Source organism: Siphateles boraxobius, unplaced genomic scaffold (assembly GCF_051911475.1).
Source record: "Siphateles boraxobius isolate OS27281-9 unplaced genomic scaffold, OSU_SipBor_1 70, whole genome shotgun sequence".
Taxonomy (NCBI): Eukaryota; Metazoa; Chordata; class Actinopteri; order Cypriniformes; family Leuciscidae; genus Siphateles; species Siphateles boraxobius.
This window is the reverse complement of record NW_027509198.1, coordinates 1,458,384-1,481,881: the sequence shown is the minus strand read 5'-3', so window position 1 is coordinate 1,481,881 and position 23,498 is coordinate 1,458,384. Positions and strand designations below refer to the sequence as shown.

Genomic DNA, 23,498 nt, shown 5'->3' with positions numbered 1-23,498 from the left:
ACTCGTTAATGAGCTAACTATACATCTGTGGCATTGTGCTGTGTGATAAATCTGCACATTTTAGAGTGGCCTTTTATTGTGGCCAGCCTAAGGCACACCTGTGCAATAATCATGCTGTCTAATCAGCATCTTGATACGCCACACCTGTGAGGTGGATGGATTATCTCGGCAAAGGAGAAGTGCTCACTAACACAGATTTAGGCAGATTTGTGAACAATATTTGAGAAATAGGCCATTTTTGTACATAGAAAAGTCTTAGATCTTTGAGTTCAGCTCATTAAAAATGGGGGCAAAAAAACATTATTGCATTTATAATTTTTTTCAGTATATTTTGGTTGCATGTGTGAGTTAATAAAAATGAAACAAGTTGTGTAAACTTGGCACATAATATACAAATAGCGATAAATTCATCGATATAGCCCTGAATCGAAACATAATCCTATTGCAAAATTTTTGAAGGTAGCGGCAAATATTGTATCGCTGGCTGAATTGATATCATATCGTATTGCGATGAACTGTCCGATTTACACCCCTAATATCATTCTTCATATCAGTCTGAATATCAACACTGTTCAGCAGCCTTGGAGTGAGTCTCTCTCTCTCTCTCTCTCTCTCTCGCTCTCTCTCTCTCAGGCTCTCTCTCTCTCTCTCTCTCTCTCGCTCTCTCTCAGGCTCTCTCCCTCCCTCTCTCCATCTCTCCCTCTCTGTTGTGTGGGTGTCAGAGTCTGAATCAAAAGTCCGGGTCTCTAATGCTGTATGACAGAGAAATTGAGAGTGAACTCTGAGAGGGTCGCAGGAGCATTGCCTTATGGGTAAATCTGTCCTTGGTGCACTCTGGGTAAACATGACCTCTCCTGACAGACCTCAAGCACAGAACGTAAGCAAACAAATGAGATAGAGGGATGATGGACAGGAATAAAAGAGAAACTCGCAGGGCAGAAGTGCGACGGCCTCCACGAGAGGTGAAACTCTGAAGCGAACACTCACAACCACGCAAACACTGAGCAAAAGCAGATCTCTGACAAGCGGCCACATTTCTCCTCCAGAGAACACGAACACACACTACAACTGCAGCTCTCGATGAAACCGCATTCACACACAGCAGAACACCATCATTTTAGAGTTCGGGGTCGTGAGAAATGAGTCTCTTCTGCTCATTCTCTACATTTATTCAAAAACAGAAAAACATTATTATTCTAATGTAAATCAGCTGTTTTCTATGTGAATATATAGTAAAGTATAATTTATTCCTGTGATCAAAGCTGAATTTTCAGCATCATTACTCCAGTCTTCAGTGTCACATGATCCTTCAGAAATCACTATAATATGAGGATTTGAGAAACTTTGGAGAAATATGACTTACAAATTTGCAAGGTGCAAAGACATTTGACCAATAACGTATCTAAGCTTCACAGATCGACCACTTGGTCAATTCAAAGAACAAACACACTTACAGTTGCCTGGTTCTCTGAGTCTGAACTCATTTAACAGCTCAAAGTCCAGTGTGATGCGGATTAACAAACCAGAGACGCGTCACATGCTGACCTCCTGATAACTACAGCGACTGAGAAGACCACACACACACACCACACACACACACACACACCACACACACACGCGATTAATCGAGTTTAATTGCATCCAAAATAAAATTTTGCGTTTACATAATATATGTGTGTGTACTGTGTAGAATTATTTTCAATATATAGCCTAAATACACACACATATACATTTAAGAAAAATGTGTCATTTATAGATGTAATATTTAAATGTATATTAATATAAATTATACAAATGTATATACATCCAAATCGTTTCTTAAATATATACATGCATCTGTGTGTGTCTATAAATACAAAATAAATTATACACAGTACACACACATAGGCTATATTATGTAAACACAAACTTTTATTTTGGATGCGATTAATCTTTGCACTTTATAAATATTACATTAGTATTCAGACTTCATCTATGAATATTTTTTTTTATATTTCAGGACATCCCCAAAGGTTGGTTTATCATATTTAACAAAATTTAGGACAGTGTTTGAGAGCAGTTGGCTGGGATATGATGATGATGATGATGACGATGATGACGATGACGATGATGACGATGATTTCTCCAGCTATGGTGGTTCAGTGCGGGTCTGTCAGGTCTCGTCTTTATTCCTCATCAGGCCCTCAGCAGTGTGTGTGTGCAGTGTAGGGATGGGTATCTTTAAGGTTTTAACGATATTACTACTCTTACTGATACTGCTTATCGATACGGTACTTTAACGGTATTCTTATCGGTTCTTTTTGTTGTGTTTTTTTTTTTTTACATTCGGTAATAATTAAAATTTGCTTTATATTTTAAAATGTAAAATATCTATAGCAAAAGAAAAAGCAATGCTTTAACAAAACGAAAAAAAATATCTATTTGTTATGCAGCAGTGTGCAGGCTTTTTTGTTTTATATACATGAGATAGGATACGATAAGCAAAAACAAGTACAAACACACGTTCAAAAAAAGAATACAATTAAACAAAGATACAAATTATATACACAGTCATAGGCACCGATTTATGTTTTCCTCCGTGGGTGCTCATGGGCGCACGCCCTTAAAAAAAAGAAAAAGTAACGTTAGGCCTAGTCAAAAAATGTTTGCATTTCAGAACCGAACGAGAAACGCAGCGCTGCGTCTATGACAACTCGAGGTAGCCGATCGCACACCGGACGCGCACTTTGTCAGTTTATGGCCAGCAATATTGTAATGTTATGTTTAAGGACATTATGGAATTAAGATAATGTCTGTAGGCTACTATGTTACGATTGTACTGTTCAATTAAATACAACCGGGGATCCGTTAACTGATTGAATTGAGAATATCACCTGAAAATCCGATAATATCAGCAATTTTCATCAGCAGCTGATTTCTGTAAATGAATGTAAAATAAATGTATATTGTTGCACAGGTTGAAGTCAGCACATTAACGACGATTTGAGACAAATAAATGTAAATTTAATATAAAACTATGTAAATCGCGCTCTGTGGCACGGCAGGATTTTGAACAAGTCCTATAGCCGTAGCTGGTCGCCGCCGGTGTGTGTAAGTTACACTCATAGAGAATAATGTGTTCGACTTTTAAAAGACTTCGCTTCTCGTCCGGTGTGCGACACCTTTTAGGAAATGGACAGCCGCCGACACGAACGCACACACCCATTTACTTGATAATAAAGCCGTAAAGTAGGCTATCTTTCAACTCAGGACCATAGCTCAGGACAGCGCCACTTCTCACAAATACAGACAGGATTGGAGATCAAAAGTTTAACTGACACGTAACCGCGATCAGAGGCGTTTTCATCCGAGAAACGCTGTGATTGGTGGATAGGATATGGAGCAGGCGACTGACAGTGACATAACCAATCACAGTGTGACAGACGCTTCACATAGCACCAACTGCAATGTTTAATTTTAAATGAATGAAGCGTACTGGCAGTCTGGCACACACGTGGGTGCTCGGTATTTTCCGTGGGTGCTCGAGCCCCGGATGTGCTATGTACACAGTGCTTTAGTTTCAGGAAGGTCTACTAACATTACTTTTCACGTAAGTGTTTCTGTCTGAAAAGAAATCTAATTTAGTAATCAAACGTGAAATAACACTGCATAGTTTATCATAGATAGATTAATGCTTATTAAAGTTTAAGTTATTCATTCAAGAGCTGTGAGTGCTTATCTCTGCTTTTTGTTGTTTGATTCACATTAATGGCTCAATCGTCAGCAGGTTTGTTAGACGCTGCCCCTTTAAGACCCAGTAAGACATAAACTGTGTTTAAGTGAATAAACTGTGTTTCAGAGAATCTCAGAGCTTGTCATTTTTATATTTTTATGTATATTTGATAGTTTAGATGCGCACATGAAGCCCAAAGTTAAGAAGCCTATACTTTTCTTGTCTGGTTGCAGTCCATTTCGCGTCGCCTTGTGAACAGCGTCTCTTGCGCAGATTGTTGTGCTTTTAATAGCTCTTTTAATGATCAAACGCGTCCGCAATTTAGCAACAGTAGAGTCTGCATTTTACAGCAATCCCCGATCGTGCTGATTCTGACGGTACGTTTGGGTTTTAGGAAGAAATGACAGTATCGCTGTGAAGGGAAGGAAGTTGCGCTAGACAGAATGCATCTAGTTTGTAATGGTTTCATCTCAAATATCATCTGCTTATAATCTTTGAAAGCCGAAATCTAAAATAAAATTAGAATAATATCCCAGATAAAGTGTAACACGTTTGAATGTTTAGTTCTGTCCTCATTGTCACTCAAAGCAGGGCTGTGTGTTGTGCGCGCTGTGAGAGATCGCTCTCTCTCTCTCTTCTGGACTGCGAATAGCAAAATTGCATCACAGACAAATGGTTTAATATTATTGTACATAGAAATGGCTGGCTAGATAAACATGTTCAAGATTACGTCTTTATAGCAATAATAAATAGCAGGCCTACGTGTATTTTCTTGATTTCTCCAGTACCGACAGCAGAATCGATAACGTCCGAGCTTATCGATACAGCGGTCTTTCAAAATTCAGCGCCGGGGCCCGTCTAATACCGGGTTTCGGTACCCATCACCCATCGACCGTGACTTTACACACAATACACAGGCTTATAGCCCTCCTATCTCTCTGACCCAGAACCCTTCATCTGTGAGCCTGACCCACACAGAACATCCTTTCTCCGCTGTACCAGGATAAGCTTACCACAAATAAATGCTCTACTAGTACTGACCCTCATATCATATTTTAGTGACAAAATACTAAAAAATTCTGCCATTATTTACTTTAATATTCCAATTTTTTTTTTTTATTCTTTCATCATTTTTGTCTGTCCATTGAAAGTCAATGCAAACTAAAAAATGTAATGTGTTAAAGTTATTATAAAATAAATCCATATTAATCAAGCAGTTTAATCCAAGTGTTCTTCAGAGACATGATCAATTTTATATGATGGACTGATTTAATTTAGGCTTTTATTTACATCAAATAAGGTTACCGGCAGCTGGAGCGCACTTGGAGACACTCCAGATCAAACCTCATGTACATTTGGGCTTCAGTTTACCATGTTTGATGTGCTCTATATGTGTGTGTAGAATAAAAGATGAAATTCAATCTGTCAATTCAACAATCCCTTCAATTTGAGTCTCCAGAAGACTTGAATATATAGTGCTGAGTCATTTGGTCACTTTTATGCCATTTTTAATTTTATTTTACATTTTAGGATATAGCCATATGACTACAAAATGTACAATTATTGATCATCTTTATTGCATCTATATCTATACTGTTGTCACATCTGTTCTAGGTTTTGTTTATGTTCATCTATTCATGTCTTTTATTTTGAAGTTTCTCATAGGTTATTGTCATGTGATTCCTTTGGTTCATGTGCTGTGTTTTCATTGGTTTGTTTTGTCAGGTGGTTCTCAGTTCTGTCGTGTCATTGGTTAATCATCTTGAATACTCACAGGTGTGATCATTAGGCTTTATTTATAGCCCTCATGTCTAGCTGAGTTTGGCTGTTTGTAACCTGCGGTTGGAGAGTGTCGTCAAGTCTGTTCAATTTTAGTCATGTTCTTGTTTTATGTTGGTTTCAATAAACTACACATGGGTTAAACTCTACTCGCAGTCAATGGAAAAACTGCTAACATGTCAAAGATAACAAAATTGGGTCCCACTTTCTATTAAGTGCTTTTCACTACTATGTACTAACATTTCAATTAATCACTTGATGCCATCACTTACTGTGTATATACATGTTTATACATTGTACTTAAATTTAATAAATACCTGTGTAATTACAGCTTGATTCTTTTAGATTAGATAATTAGAAAACTTTATTAATCCCTGTAAGGTGAAACTCATTTTCCACCATTAAACAACACAAATAGACAATTAAACCTTAAAAACAACACCACAATCAATCTATGCAAGGAATTACACAACTTCATTAAAAAACAAGTACTGAGAACACTGAGCCACCACTAATCTTCCACGAAATTAAATTTAAGTCCACTAAAAGTACAATATGCTGGATGACCATTGTAAGACAGAATCATTTTTAATTTTGCCCTTGTTCTCTTTTCAGAATGACCTCAACTCCTCAAGTGGATCAAGAATAAGGCCAATAACCGAACCAGCCTTTCTAATCAATTTATTACTCCTATTTTTATCATCTACAGTGAAACTACATCCCAGCAGAGCACTGCAAAACACTGACCATAATTCCCTGATAAAGACACAAAGAAGCCTCCTACTAATGCCAATGGAACTCAACGTCCTCAGGAAGAATCATTTTGAAGAATAATCTTGATTAATTTCTCTAATTAGTGGCCAAGCACCGAAGGTTTGCATCCGTTGGTGTTCTTCTTTTTCTTTTTTTGCTCAAGTCTTTGGCCTCCCATTAAACCGCTCAAGGGAAAGTTATGAAAGTTGGCACACAGATAGAGGACCGTCTAAACATTAACCGCAGCAAATTTTGAGTATCTAAATCAATAGGGGTGGGAATCTCGAGGCACCTCACGATTCGATTCGATTACGATTCAGAGGCCTGCGATTCGATTCTAAAGCGATTATCGATTATCTGAATCTTTTTGTGTGTGTGTGTGTGTGTGTGTGTGTGTGTGTGTGAATATAAATACTTTGCTTTAAAAGTACAAAGTAATGACCTATAAAGAATTAACGTACAATATATTTTATTAAAATTGCAAAGAACCAACAAGAAAATAAATGTGTGCTTGAACTAGCAGCATGAGCATACTTCTTCTGCTTACCACGCCCATAAATCTATGCATCCTTGCTGTGGAGACTTGTAGGAAACTTTGACAGGTCAAATATGAATATTTGATGATAATTTTTACTTTTCACACCCGATTTAAAAATAAAAACAGTACATTATACTGTTCTCTTAACTTCAAATTTTATTATAATTTTATTTCATATAATATTATCATTTTTACTTGTTATATCAAATGTGATAATTGCTAGTTCATTTAAAATATCAAAATATGCTCCCCATACACTTACCCTGATTAAAATGAAATAACGATGTTATAATATTGTGAGATTTACACCATTATGGAAACAATAGAGAATGAATCAACATTATCTATGATCGATTCGCGTTTGTAGCATTTTTCGACAAGGCAGCAGAAATCGTCTGAACACCGGTACAGCCCAGAGCCATAGAGAGACACTGCTCTGGTACAGCCGAGTGTTTTTCCTCCTCTGGGTGGAAACGTGTCATATGGCTTCTCATATTTGTCGTGTTGCCGAAATATTTTAGTTTTATTCTACAAAGCTTACAACTAGTGTGGCTCTTGTCCAGCTCCTTTCCCCCTTCAACTTCATAGAAGCCAAAATATTTCCACACGTCAGCTTTTAACGAGGAGGGTGTTTGGATTTCGCGCTCAGCCATCGCGTCTCTGTTATGTCCACACGCCACAGACAGACGGTCTTGGGACTGCACTTCCGCGCTTCAGAGTTCCGTCTTTTGCGTTCCGTCAATATTACGTCATTATAAATAGCCTACATATCTAAAAAAAAAATTTTTTTTTTTTGAAAATCGATTTTTGACATTTCTGAATAGATTCAGAATCGTCCACGTCCACATCGCGATTCATCTAAGACTCGATTTTTCCCCCACCCCTATAAATCAATCCCTGTGGCGCCACCAACTGTCCAAAGTTTCACTTACGCTTATGCTAATGACTTTTGAACTGTAAGGGCTAGAAACAATTGTTTTTCCCTCAGATTCCTTTTAGAAAATCAGTTTTACATTTCTGAAAAACACAGAACTCCTCCTAGGGCTTTGCTCAATTTTCATGAAAATTGAACCAGATCATCTTCAGGCCATGTCGACAAAATGTTATGGAGTTCAAGTTGGTTTTTGAACAATGGGCAAATTAAAGGGTTAGTTCACCCAAAAATGAAAATTAAGTCATTAATTACTCACCCCCATGCTGTACCAACCCCGTAAGACCTTCGTTCATCTTCGGAACACAAATGAAGATATTTTTGATTAAATCTGAGAGGTGGATCACTGCTACATAGGCTGCCAGAGGGAATGAAACTTGACGGCCCAGAGAGTCATTAAAGAAAATGTTTAAATATTCCATGTGCCTACAGTGGCTCAACTATAAGTTTATCAAGCGACGAGAATACTTTTTTTCCGAAAAAAAAAACATAAATAACGACTTTATTCGACTATTCCTTTTCTTCCTTGTGGGCCTGAGACGAGAGTTCAAGAGATTTCCACGACGCATGCGCGAGAACTGAACAAGAAGTATTAGAAGAAGAACGTCCTCTTCTCAGTTCTCGCGCATGCGTCGTGGAAATCTCTTGAACTCTCGTCTCAGGCCCACAAGGAAGAAAAGGAATAGTCGAATAAAGTCGTTATTTATGTTTTTTTTTTCGGAAAAAAAGTATTCTCGTCGCTTGATAAACTTATAGTTGAGCCACTGTAGGCACATGGAATATTTAAACATGTTCTTTAATGACTTTCTGGGCCGTCAAGTTTCATTCCCTCTGGCAGCCTATGTAGCAGTGATCCACCTCTCAGATTTAATCAAAAATATCTTCATTTGTGTTCCGAAGATGAACGAAGGTCTTACGGGGTTGGTACAGCATGGGGGTGAGTAATTAATGACTTAATTTTCATTTTTGGGTGAACTAACCCTTTAATTCATGCCTAAATGGACATGAGGCTTTATCTCCACACCGCTTTAGTGTGTTCTGACCAAACTTGGTGTGTGTTGTGACAACCATGACTTGAGAATACCTGCACAGTTTCAGCGCAGTGCCACCTAGTGGTCAGGAGATATGAAAAACATTACATGTTTGTTTATAACTTCTGAACAGTTTGGCCAAAATCACAACAACAAAAAAATTAAAAAATAAAATAAAAACAAAATCACTGGTCTCTTTAGATTCAGTGCAATGCGTGCAGAGTCAAACAAAACACAATTTTCCCATATTGGCTATTTTGAATTTTGTTGTAAAATGCAATATTTTATGAACACATTTGTGTATCATTAGGAAACTTGGCAGAAACTTGGGGCAGATAATAAAATTTCACAAAATGCTAATAGCTTTTGATTAGTTTTGCCTTCTGTAATGAAACGGTTCTTAATAGATTCCTTGGGTCATGCCGAGAACATAGATACCAACTTTGCTATTTTTGGCCGAACTCTTGCTTTTCTTTAAAAACATACTTTTTTAAACTCCTCCTAGACCATTGCTCAGATATTCACCAAAATGGAATCATATTATCTTCAGACCATGGCTGCAAAAAACTGTGGATTTTGTCAATAGACGAAATGTCTTTGTATATCGCATCAACAAAAGTGATGACATGATGCCAAAACGACTGAGGCTTGATCTCTGCAATGCCGTGACATCTTGACACCAAACTTGGCATGTGTCAGTCACCTCACTCTAACCACAACACATCAATTTGGTCACAGCGCCAGCTATTGGTCGAAAGTGATAAACCATAAAGATTGTTAGATACTACTGATTGTTTTTAAGCTTTTTTCAGCCATTTTGCCTAAATCCTAATAATAAATTAATAAAAAACTAATAATATGTCTTTAATTGCTCATTGTTGCAGTTGATACTCCCAGTCATGGTGGCATGACTTATTGTGCCTTCATTGTGCCTTTGGCTTTTACAGTTACATAGCAGTTAAAGACACCTAATGCACCGTCGATAATAACAGGAGACTTCTAGTTTTTCCTCATTACTCCTCCTCAACGCTGTGGGATGGTGGATGTCTTGTAAACATCCACGAGACAGATTTGCTCCACAGTGAAATAGAAGTAAACGTTGAATGCACATGGGGTGAACACACACCTGCGCTTCTCCATATGGAAATCACAGGTAAAACATCAGTCGCATCAATTATAAATGCTGCCACCTGCTAACCTGCGCTCCCATCAGTTGCTCTGTGTGTGTGTGTGTAAGTGTGTGTGTGTGTGTGTGTGTGTGTGTGTGTGTGTGTGTGTGTGTGTGTGTGTGTGTGTGTGTAAGTGTGTGCAGTCAGGAGGGAGAGCGGCTTGCATAATCCAGCCTTCGGCACATTGCCACATCATATCTAATGAGAGAAAGAAAAGGGCTACATGAGCTACAACACTAGGGCTAAATTAAGAGAGACAAGACTGTTCCTGCCTACAGGCACACACACACACACACACACACACACACACACCGCATGTGCATCACGGTCGTCAGCACCTCACAGAACACAGACTGTGTGATAAATGCCTCTTCCACCAAACTGTTACATGGAGTCATTTCATTGATAAAAAATAAGTAAATAACCAGAAACACAAGCAGTTTGTGTCTTTCAGTGACACTACAATAACTAGCCTACTGTTCATAGTGTTCATATGACGTCACCCGCATGTAGAAACGCCCACCTGTAGGGTAAAACACGGCTTTCCTCCATCGCCCGCTAGTCATTTTTACCAGGTTTGTTCTAAGTACTAATGTAAAAGACAACGATGATGCACGCAATATACAACCAATATACAGATGAACGCTGAATATAGACGCAGCGCGCCGTTCCTCAAGTGTTTCTTCACAGAAAACCATTTTGAAGAAAACAACATTTAGTGCATTACATTCATATTCTGGACTCTGCTCGCCTGTATATAATGCATCAGCAATAAAGTGTTGAATTTGATCTTTTAATATCACGGTTTTAGTGCATTAAGGCACTGTTAGGGTTTTCACTTGATGTTTTTAGTGATTGAAATACTAGGGTTGAACTGATAAGAACATTTGGCCGATACCAATAACCGATAATTCTTTATATTTGAAAGCGGACCGATATATTACCCGATAAATCCAAATTTTTATATAATTTTTGAGAGCCTGATTACAAAAACAATAGACTTATCATTAAAAGTTTCATGTCCCAACTCCCAAGCCCACAATTATATATAATGATAATTTTATGTAGCCAGATCTGACAGATGTGAAAGATTTGCGCATGTTGCACTTAACCATATTTTCCATTTTTCCTTTTATAAGCCATTTAAAACCATCTTGACCAATGCGCATATAAAGTGTCTCAGCTGTTGGTAAGAAAACATTATTTATCGGCTTTAAAATATCAGCCAAATTTTTTTATTGCGCCGATAACGATAACATTAAAAATAGGGCTGCAACTAACGATTATTTTGATAATCGATTAATCGGACGATTATTTTTTCGATTAATCGATTAATCGGATAGAAATTAAATTAGATTTTTTTTTATTATAACTAAATAAAACCGTAAATCAGGGTATTTATGTGTAAAAGTGTACTTTAAAAAGTGCAAAAGCCACACATTGAGTTTTACTAATATCAATATTTGCATTGTTTTTAATGATAATTGCTGATGGCAAGTTGACAAACATGATTATTGTTAAAAAAATGATATCCAACATATTATGTTTTAACACAATTTTTGTTAAAACAAATTTACACAGACATGTTGTTCAGATGTGAATATCTGAACTAAAAACAAACTAAAAACATCTAAAATATATAATTCATTTAATTTTTATTTAAAATTAATTATATATAAGGAAAAAGAATATAATATATATTATATATATAATATATAAAAGAATATAATATAAGGATAAATTGATTAAATAAATATAGAAAGACTGAAAACAATTGTGTGAATGTAGAGCCGCAGTAGATCGCGTTTGAAAAACAATTAAAACTTAGTAGACAAATGCTATAAAAAGAGAACGGAATGGAGGTAACGTTACCCAGCAAGCTAACAGGCTTGAGTAAAGGACAGGAGAAATTATGCATTAGTGCACAAGCATTCGCTGAAAACCATTGAGTACAGTGACTAAAAAACAATATTTTACTGCTGCTGTTATTAACTGCCTTTGTATTTAATGCTTCACTTTGTAAACACCGTTTTAATTTAACCTATTTCTGCGGTAGCGCTATTTTAATCCATCACTTACGTTGCGAGCGAACTGATTGCACAACCTGATGCTCGAGACAAAATACAGACATCCCGGAAGTCCCGGGAGTCTCCCGCATATTGATTGCGGCTCCCTGATGCCCGCGAATTAGTTCAAAGTCCCGAAATCTAGAGCGCGCAAGCAAGAGCGCGCATTCGAGACAGAAGAGACTGCTCCAAACCGTGTAGCGCGCGCGCTCGGCAGAGCGCCTGAGGGAGAGAGACCTTGCGTGTGTGTGCGTACCAGTAAACGCTCCCCGTGACGTAAGCAGACCAACTAATCGATAATGACATTCGTTGACAACGATTTTCATAATCGATTATAATCGATTTTATCGATTAGTTGTTGCAGCCCTAATTAAAAATGAACATATATTGGCCGATATGGTGGCCAATATGTCGTGCATCTCTAGCAACACTGCAGTAGGTGCTGTAGATGGATCACAAGTGCCCAAAACTATTATTATATTGTTTTTGTACATATCAGCCATTGACCACGCTGATATTGGTACAGGCCATTGGGAAAAAGAGCATGAGTCGACCACTACTACTAGTAGTACATACACAGAGATGATGTTTGTCTGTTTTATTCCAGTATGTTCTGAAATCCTAAGTTTAAACCCTCATTAGCATTCGTAGCGAACTGATCAGTGCTTTAGCAGAATCTGTGGCCTTGGATGAATGAAATATTTAGAAGTGCTTCAGTCGGTTGGATTGAGCGCTGGCTCTCTTTCAGCCGGGCCTCTATTGAGGAGGGTTTCAAGTGGTCTAGAGCCCTGAATAATTCAAGTCTTTACCAAGGTGCAAGACAGACAGACAGACAGAGACACACACACACACACACACACACACACACACACACACCTGGATTAAACAAAAGCAATACACCCCTAGATTAACTCTCCAGTTAACATGAATGATAAAACTCCTACAAGAAAACACTTTCCCTGCTAAAATCAAGTGAATCTTTTCTTTATACGTCACTGATTTTGTTAATCTATTACTCTTGAAGTGTACTAAGTAACTACTCCATCCAGCCAGGATGGCGGAGCGTTAAACACACTGCTCTTTCAGAGCGTCACATGTCTGTTTCATCTGTTACTCTTGCTCTGGGATCAGGAGAGAGACGTGAGCACTTGGGGCCGCGACAGACAAAAGTCTCTAAGCAACAGGAGCAGGACAGCACACAGTCGAAACTCTGGAGCATGTGACCGGCGTTCAGGCTGGAAACGATCCTGATGGAGGATGACCATACAGGCAAAAACAGACCAATAAAACAAGGAGGGACTAACATGGCAAACAATGAAATTAAACACTTCATGTATTCTTTGGAAACTGTGTATTGATGTTTGAAAACTCGACTAATATATATATATTTATATATATATATATATATATATATATATATATATATACATACATACACACACACACAATACCCGCTCTCGTCTTACGACAACTTTGAACCTTTTTGATCCAGTTCAAATGCTGAATACTGTATATACATACAAGGTGTAAAGTGCAGGTTCAGAAAGTAAAACCTCCTCAGTATTTTGTTCCATAACCTGGATTTGCTAATTAGCAGAGTTTCAGAACTATAGAAGTAATTAGTGAAATCAGCTGGATGAGTTCAAGGGTGGAATAAACATACGGCAGGACTTTCACTTTCTGACCCCTGGACTGAACACCTGTGTGTGTGTGTGTGTGTGTGTGTGTGTGTGTGTGTGTGTGTGTGTGTGTGTGTGTGTGTGTGTGTGTGTGTGTGTGTGTGTGTGTGTGTGTGTGCGTTTTATAGTGGTTTTTGGGTGCTGACAGTTCAACATTTACGATTACCATGATGAAGCACGACGCATTCAAGCGTGCTACAAAAGCTTAGACATTTACAGGGGATAAAGTCTCAATTCATCTCAACAAATCTAAGTAACTCACTACTCAGCCTCACTGACGGGCCAGTTGCTCTTCGCTGACCGCACGATCAGTCCAGCTGAAGAGGATCCGGCTCGAGAGCAGGACATGTGATAAAGCGGATGGATGATGACATCAGCAGGAGTGAGCGCTCACGGTCATGCTGAGACGTGCTGAGACATGCACTCGACACCAGCTACTTCCTCAACATCAGAGGAAGGAAACACACTTTCTGTGCCATGGGTTCATGTGTTAAAGGTGCTCTAAGCGATGTCGGGTGACATCACTTCTTGTTGACGTACAAAGTATTGTCAAACAAAACGGAGACTAGCTCGACCCTCCCTCCTCCTCATCCGCGCACTAACCCCCCAAACCCCGCCCCCAAATCCTTCTGGACTGTTATTGGCTGGAACAGTGTGTTATGTTTCGTGGTGCGGGTTAGCCCAGTGTGTTTGTGTTCGTGTGTGGAGCCTGGGGTGTGTGCAGAGACTGCGTGTTTTACACTGTGTTCAGGGGACAGGCAGCTAGCGATAGTGAGGAGATGTTTGTTGTATGTGACAAAAAATGTTTTGGCCAAAAAACGTGTGACATCGCTCCTTAGAGCACCTTTAATACAGACGAGCGTCAGTGTGTGTGTAGCAGACCAAACTGAGACAGACTTCAGATTCAACAGCAGTGTTTTTGAGCTCTAATATTCACAGACACTATATCACAATCTTTTGATTATTCATCCAAACTTCGGTGACATTCCCGTTTATACTGTAAGTTTCATTTGTGACTGGATTCTGTGATTCCAGAAAGTCTTTATTTTCAACATCACGGAAACCAAAGGGTCCTACTGAAATACTGTAGGTGGGATGAGATGTGATTTTCTTTAGCAAAGTAGATTTGCTGCTTCAGGAAAGACATGTGAAACTAAACCGTTCTTGTTTCTCTAAAAAGAAATGTGGGATTTAAAGTCCCCTTGCAGTCAACCATTTTATCCCTTAAAACTCATTTGATCACCAAAATTACATATTTAAACGTTTTGATTCTTTATTTTTCTTATTAACAGTTTACTAGTATAACCTGGCTTTACTTGAGTCCCCTTCCAGTTCGTGGTTAATGATATGCGAAAGCCCGCCCCCCTCGTGATCTGATTGGTTACAAGGTAGTTTGTGACGTCAGAAACACCAGTGATTTCAAACCGTGTTTTTGAGACTGTCTTTGGTTCACTGCAGTTTTAAGCAGAAAATACTCAGCAATGCTGTCGACTTATGAATTTACACACGGTTTATCTTAAAGCATATTAAAAACACCACATAGACATATAAACAACATTAAAAGCTGGATTTTCACCACAGGGGACTTTAAGGCCAGCAAAGTACTGTACACAAAAAGTATTTGGCTCACACACTGCAGGCGCGCTGCACATACTGTGACAATGACAAACTGTAGTACTAAAAATAGATATAGTCATCTATAGATATCCACTGAACCACACGTGTTGCTATTAGCAGGAGTGTTTGCTATCAGGCTAACAGAACATCTCCACCATGGCAGAAGTTGATCAGAGATAAAACTGATGATAGACAAAACTCAGCATCCCTTCTCATTTCATCACGTTACAGATGGTCAGCGCATGAAGTTATCAGAAATCAAGAGATGTTTAGAAACACACTTCTCCCGCGGTTGGGTCTACAGTCTCAAAAAGTATATGAAGAATCAAAAAAAGAAGGAAAAACTAATCCAAAAACAGACTTGCATCAATAAAATTGATAACTAGTTTGAAATATAATATATAATCTGTATTGGTAGAAACACTGGTCTAGTGAAGGTAGTTTTTCAGTAGCAGCTACAGCCTTAGACAACCCAATAAACTATGCTAATTCTTGCAAGAAGAAGCCCAACATCGTCTCTAGTTACTCTAGCCGTTTTCTCCCTCAAAAGACTGAATCGATCCAAGGTTGCTCAGATTCCTGGCTCGTCTCTGCGGGGAGGATTGTGGGTAACCGGGGAGTATCGCTGAGAAATGACATCAGCTCGAGCCGGAACCAAAGGAAAGTGATCCGGGCTGAGCTCCACTCCTCCACCAGGAGAAAGAAAACACACTGAACAAGAAGTAAATGCCAAGCGCCCAGAGGTCAAGCCAGATCTTCATCTCTTTCAGGATGCAGATAATGAGAGCTTTCACCTGAGCGGACAGATCCCGTACTGTGAGCCGCTAGCTAACTCAACCGCTTCACACACACTCCCGCTTAAAGACACAGCTCACCTTATTCCTCAGACCTGTCTGTCCTACAGTCAGCCATTAAACCTGAAGTTTAGCAGAACGGTGCTCTTTGATAAAAATAAAACGTTTTTCATTTCTGGGTCAACTATCCTCTTTAGTAAAGCTAGTCAGAAGTTTCCAGTGTGAGCTCACAGGATTTCTGGCACAAAAGTGTGATTATGGAGTGGTGTTGGTGCGGTGGCACCGGCTCTGTGGACCAGAGTTATGCTCAGCCTTGGGGTTATCATGCTGTGCTCCACAATAAACGTGTTTTAAAGCTTTGCCAACTTAAATATTCAAGTGCAAGCGTTAGATGCGTGAAAGAACTCAACTCAATATTGTGAAGTTGTGTGTGCCGCTTTCAGACAGCGTGTGAATGCTGAATCCCGCTCTTTCACGTCTTCTTCCGCAAGACTCCTTCTTGAACAGACAAATTCACACAAATTATGTCAAAAAATGCTGGTCTTGGCAAGAATCCTAGTAAACAGTCAGTTGTGTCTTAAGTGAACATAAACAGTTGAGAAATGAAACGCATGTTTGTCAGTATATTGGATCTCTGCACTCTTAAAGTGACAGTAGCCTAATATTCCTGCTACTGTTTTACTTTTATTGTTACAAAGTTGTTTAACAACAAAGGACAAATAAAGAAATTTAAAAATAATCACACTGTTCTTGACTGAATAACTTCAGAAACTTTATAAGGATTCATCCATATTTAAATACAGAGAAGACTGCAGTGATATTTTACATTTGATTATTCATGTTCTCTACCAGAAAATTACTGTTAGACTGCCCTGAAAAACACAAAAACAGTGTTTATTTGTATGTATTGTATTTGTGCTATTGCTTGTAATTGGATGATTTCTTCTTATTTTATAACTAACAGTTTTCTTGTCTTTAACAGTATTTGAAAATTATATGAGTTAGGCTTGTAGTTTTTGGTGTCATAACCTTATTTGCTAATGTCGTGGGTCAAAAACAACGAAGACAGTAGCGCTTTCACACAGCAATCCCAGTAAAATCCCAGTAAAGACTTGTTGTTGTCAAAAGAACCGGTACTTCGGTACTGAAATTTTGAAATTGTGACGGTTCCAGCATTTCTGTAGTACCGAGTGCCGGGATATTCGGTTCCCACTAACATCTGCTTTATCTAAGCACAGACTCCAGACTAATCTTTTAACAAGAAGCACTGTAGACAATATACACCACGATACTAGTGCTTGTGAATATTAAACCGCAAAAAAAACTAGGCTATTAACCCTATATGTTCTGCTTGTCTCTGTGCGAATGAATGGCGCAGACGCGCGGTTTCATTTACCACACACACACACACACACACACACACACACACACACACACAAACACAAACACACAAAGCTCTCGCAGGTTTCGGTCTCTGCTGCCTCACGATATGAGGACATGATGCACTTGAATGGTATGGTGACATCCCTATGTGAAAGGCTAGTAACTAGGCCTATTTTTTCTATGAATTACAGTTTTGTAGTGGGGCCAGTGCACATTTGGCAGAGCAAGTTAAAGGTTGAGCCGTGTTGTGGGGGGTTATGCGAGCTGGACATTAATCTGCAGTGATCAGCCAGTGTTATGACGGCTGAATTATGTGTTCATGTTCAGGCCTGTCTGACAGCAACAACAAGCTTGTGTTGAACTCTTCCAGCTTCACCACACAACCGAAAAACTATTGACAAAATGCATTCAGAATGTGCACTACTACTGTATGTGCCCCATACTAAAACACTATTATTTAAAATATTTCATTTATATGCAACATGCCAAGCAGTAACAGTAACAGGCAGAATCCTATGATAAAATGTCTGGGTTATTTCCCCCATTAAGATTACCATTTTATTTTCATTTCTGAAAGTCTTCCTGTAAGGACATACTACTGTTATTTTGATATATACACTAACCATTCATTAAATACAAAACAATACGTTTTATAAATGTACAGTTTGATTGTATGTGCATTGCACATCCAGGTGATTGGAAGAAAATACTGAGGAGGACTTTTACTTTCTGAACCTGGACTTTCCACCTCTGATAGAATAGAACATGCAAACTAGTTTGTTACAGCTCAAATGTATCATTCTCATTCTATCATTCACCCTGCCTCCATTACACATCTTTATCACACAAGTGTTTGATCACAACATTTGAGTGATCATTGCAAAAAAATGTGTGTGATATATATATTTATGTATACTGTATTCTATATACAGTACCAGTCAAAAGTTTGTACACACGAATGGTAAAGTGTGTCCAAACGTTTGACTGGTTCTTCTGTAATATAATATACACATAAATAATATTGCTACTGTATTATATTATACACAAATAATATCGGCCGATATATCGTTGTCAGGTTTTTTTTACTCCCTAATATCGGTATCGGCCCCCGAGAATCCATATCGGTCAGGCTCTAGTCTAAAACGAGAACTTTTAAGAGAAATGAGGAGCTTGAGTTTGTTGCTCAGCCCTGTTTGAATCACGAGAGGCGTCAAAGCAATTCTTCAATTCTTAGAACTATATCTTTATGTGTGAAGACATATGCGTTTGTGTGTGAACGGGCCTTTAGTCCTTAAAAAGCCTCAAATTGTTATATGCAAAATATGTTTTAAAATGTTTTACTTTTTTTCCCCCCAATACTGAGGCAAATATGACAGACACTCCTTGACAGCTGTTGTGAGAGATTCACCCAGTGAATGTCAGACAAGCTCATGTGTCTATTATACCTGAAAACCTCAGGTCACGAGCCCATTCAGAGAGAGAGAGAGAGACACACACACACACACACACACACACACACACACACACACACACACACACACACACACACACACACACACACACACACACACACACACACACACACACACACACACACACACACACACACACACACACACACACACACACACACACACACACACACACACAGTTCTTTTAGCAAGGGAAATGAAAAGTCCAAATCCTTGTAACTGAAAAAGAGGAGTGGACAAACTCACAAACCAGCTCAAACTGCCCACTGTCCAATCTATCAAACCATTTACTGTATAAAAACATTTCATCTTATCTGTCAAGCTTTGTGTGGGTTTCCAGAGGAGCAATCCTGTCAAAAACAAAATAACAGGAAAGAACTAAAATACACTGGAATAATGTTTGGGAAGAGTGAAAGTGAACGTGACATGTGGAGGCCAAGTATGGTAACCAACACTCAGCATTTAACAGATCTAAGTTAACGCAAACACATTAATAAAGTAGTGAGTACTGAACACACACACACACACACACACACACAGGAGCAGTGGGCAGCATGCACTGCCGGGGAGCGATTGGGGGTTCGGTGATCAAAACCATCTCAGATTTCCCTGCTGGTATTGAGGATCGAACCTGCAACTTTCAGGTTACCAGTCAGACTCTATAACCATTAAGCAAGCGAGGAGGAGTGAGAGGATAAGAGGTTTGATATCTATGGATGAGATGAGCAAAAGCAGATGTTCAGGAACACAGGAAGTTACACACAAACACACACTTTAATGCGCTGGGCGGAAAACATAAAACATAAATTACAGGTTTTCTATGAAATTCTTAAGGATTGCTGGTGTGATTATCAGAGGACTGTCAAAGCTGAAAAGGCAAAATATCTCTCTGATATTATTGAAAATAACTGTCATAAACCTCATGTTCTTTTTAGCAAAATTAACTCTGTTCTTCATACCCCACAATCCATAAATCAGGAAGAATCTTCTGCGGCCTGTGAAAAATTTCTCCACTTTTTTGTGGAAAAGATTACTACCATTAGAGCTAGCATCCCACTTCCAGCCTTGACCCCTCCATTTCCATAGTGTGTCCAGCAGTTCTCACTGAGTTTGAGCCTGTATCCCTCTCGGCCCTTACTGATATTCTTACACATTTAAAACCTTCAATTTGTCCTACTGATATCATTTCACCTTTAGGTTATGTGCCACCTTGTTTTAAAGAGGCAGTGGTGCAACCCGTTATCAAAAAGCCAAATCTGGACACCTCAGTTCTTGCAAATTATCGTCCGATCTCCAAACTTCCTTTCATATCCAAGATTCTAGAGAAGGCGGTTCTCGTGCAGCTACAATCGTCTTTAGATCTGCATGGTATCCTTGAGGTGTTCCAGTCTGGCTTTAAAGCATTTCACAGTACAGAGTCTGCACTTATAAAAGTTTTTAATGATCCTTTAATCACAACAGACTCTGGAAATTCTGCAATTCTTATGCTGTTAGATCTCACAGCTGCATTTGATACAGTCGACCACAGTGTTCTTATCGCTCGTCTCGAACACAACGTGGGGATTAAAGGCACTGCATTAGAATGTTTTAGATCATATTTGTCAGAGAGAGTATTCAAGGTTGGTATTGGTGGCTTTACTTCAGCCACAGTACCACTGACATGTGGAGTTCCGCAGGGCTCTATTTTGGGGCCGATTCTCTTCTCCCTTTATTTACTTCCCCTTGGATCCATCTTAAAGAAGCATAACATCAGTTACCATTTTTATGCAGACGATTCACAGATCTACTTGCCTATAAAAAGTAAAGGTGAAAATTCCTTAAAAAGACTGTTTGATTGTTTTTATGACATTAAAGCCTGGATGGCTTTAAACTTTTTACATTTTAATGAAAGAAAAAATGAAGTCATGTAATTTAGACCCAGTAGCTCTACTAGTGCTTCCCAATTGGACCTAGGTCCCCTGGCACCCTATGTCAATGGTAACTAATCTTGGTGTTAAGATGGATAGTGATTTTCGACTAGAGAAGCGGATAAAATCCGTTGTAAGAGCTAGTTTCTTTCAACTTAGACTGCTTACAGAACTGAAGCCATTTTTATCTTTTACGGATTTTGAGAGGGTTATACATGCTTTTATCACAACTCGTCTGTACTATTGTAATGCTTTATATGTGGGCATTAACCAGACCTCCCTCTCCAGATTACAAATGGTTCAAAATGCTGCTGCTCGAGTCCTTACCGGAACACGAAAACGAGATCACATTACGCCTGTTCTTGCCTCCCTTCATTGGCTACCGGTTTGTTTTAGAATACATTTTAATATTCTGTTGTTTGTTTTTAAATCTCTCTATGGTCAAGCCCCAGTTTATATCTCCGAACTACTGAAGATGCACGCTCCTCTGAGGTCATTAAGGTCTGCTGACCAGCTACTCTTTTCTGTCCCTAGAACACGGCTCAAAAATAGGGGTGATCGAGCATTTTCAGTTGTGGCCCCAAGGCTGTGGAATGATCTGCCTTTGCACGTCAGATTAGCTCCTAGCATGCACATCTTTAAATCACGACTTAAGACCCACTTTTATTCATTGGCATTTAAACCTGCTTGAGAGTTGTATCTTGCAAATTATAGTTTTCTAGTTTGTTTATTGTTTTAATTGCTTGCTCGTTGTTGTTTTCCATGTTTTACAACTGTGCCTGAAATTATGTTAATGTCCAGCACTTTGGTCAACCTCGGTTGTTTTTAAATGTGCTTTACAAATAAAGTTGGAATGGTATGGTATGGTAAAACACAATTCAGGAGGATCCAGTGAGAACAACACGATCCACACACTGGCCTCATAAACACTGGAGAACTTTCTGCTGTTCACACTTGATAAAGATAAAGCAATTAACCGCTTCAATTTGAGACCAGCTCAACTACTCTAAGAGTCAGACAGGAGAGAACGAGATGGAGAGAGAAACTCATGCATTAAAACACTGAGCACACAGGTGTAACTGTACAGCTTCATTAATGAACACACACACACACACACACACACACACACACACACACAGACAGTAAGCAAAGAGAAAAAGGCCAACAGAGCAATTCTGCAAGCTTTATCGCTACACACACACACACATCATGCCCACTTCTAATAGATCACAAACATCACTCATTCTCTGTAACTTCAGCTGCCTGCTGTTAGAAGATATCAATCACACAGATGCAGGAAGATCAACACAATCCAGACAAGCAAATGCTATCCTGAGGTTTGTAACAAACATGCTCCGAGTCAAATAAACCTCATGCATTTCAAAAACATGCGCCAAACAGAACACTGCTGGATAACAGCTTCACATTCGAGCTTTGCGTTCCTGCTTTAGAGAGTGCAATCCCGCAAGCCCAACAGAAACACGCATCAGCAGAACGGCTCGTGGCTGGTGTGCTCTACATTGAACTGTTATTATCGATACGTCTTTGTGTTAGTGAAACGGCACCAGGCCTGTGATAGTTTGAGGAGCAGTGAAGACTGAAGGTGTTCGAGTCGTCGTGTTGAACAGCTGCAGCTCCGCATTTGAATGCATGACAGATCGCGGCGAAACATGACGCGTTCACACGGAACGCAGCGCGAGACACAGTAAACACGAGTCTTACCTTTGGAATTGCTGAATGCGGTGTACCAGGATAACGATATAAACCCACACAACCCGAAGAGTATGACTGTTAGGAAGGTGCCATTTCTGAGCCTCATCTCCGGGTCCGCGCCGGGATCATGTCCGAACCGAACCGTGCGCTGCCTGCGTGCGTGCGTGCGTGCGTGCGTTAATGACAGCGCGCGCACATGAGGGATGAGAATGTGAGAGACTGTGTACAGACAGATGCCGTTTATACAGGAGGGTGTGTGTGTGTTTGTAAGAGAGAGAGAGAGAGAGAGAGAGAGAGAGAGAGAGAGTATGTTCGGGCTCGTGCACGCGGTGCAGCTGCTCCTCCTCGCGGTCGGTCGAAGTAGAAACACGCGCACGGTTCATGTTTTACACTGTATTACACATCAGTTTTGATTCATTTTGCAAACAGCCTAGAGTTTGAGTCCTGGTGTATTTGCTGTAACACGTTTAAGAGTGTGGCCTGTTTACAGTCAAACCAAAAATGAATCAGACATATATATATATATATATATATATATATATATATATATATATATATATATATATATATATATATTTATATATATTTATATATATATATATATATATATATATATATATATATATATATATATATATATATATTTCTTTTCTACTTTGGTGCAGGACACTATAGTTTATTTATGTACTCGAGGAAAGCAAAATAAAGTAAACTGTGACATTATACTCAAAAATTCTTCATGCAGAGGACTACCAGTAAAATTGATTTTAAAAAATTGGGAACAAAAATTATGTTTTGCTGAAGAGTTTTTTCTGTAATTGCTAATGCACCTTTTTACAGCACAGACTGAACAACATAAAGCATTGCTTGGTGATTGGTTGAGCTAAACTGGTATTATCTAATTGTGTAGTTAAATTTAACAGCTGACAGATATTCAACATAATTCATGTGTGA

At 38.9% G+C, this 23,498-nt stretch overlaps 1 protein-coding gene across 2 annotated transcripts in view; it reads right to left on the bottom strand.

Moving 5' to 3' along the window:
• Positions 1-22,821, bottom strand: part of mgat4b (alpha-1,3-mannosyl-glycoprotein 4-beta-N-acetylglucosaminyltransferase B) — a 196,656-nt gene extending 173,835 nt beyond the window's left edge. Inside the window, exon 1 of one of the 2 annotated variants that reach the window (XM_077217239.1) lies at positions 22,554-22,821. In XM_077217239.1, the coding sequence (XP_077073354.1) occupies positions 22,554-22,650 (97 nt within the window). In that variant the 5' untranslated portion in view covers positions 22,651-22,821. The remainder of the gene's footprint in view (positions 1-22,553) is intronic. The other variant, XM_077217238.1, reaches the window with a different exon arrangement.
• Positions 22,822-23,498: the final 677 nt, after the last annotated feature.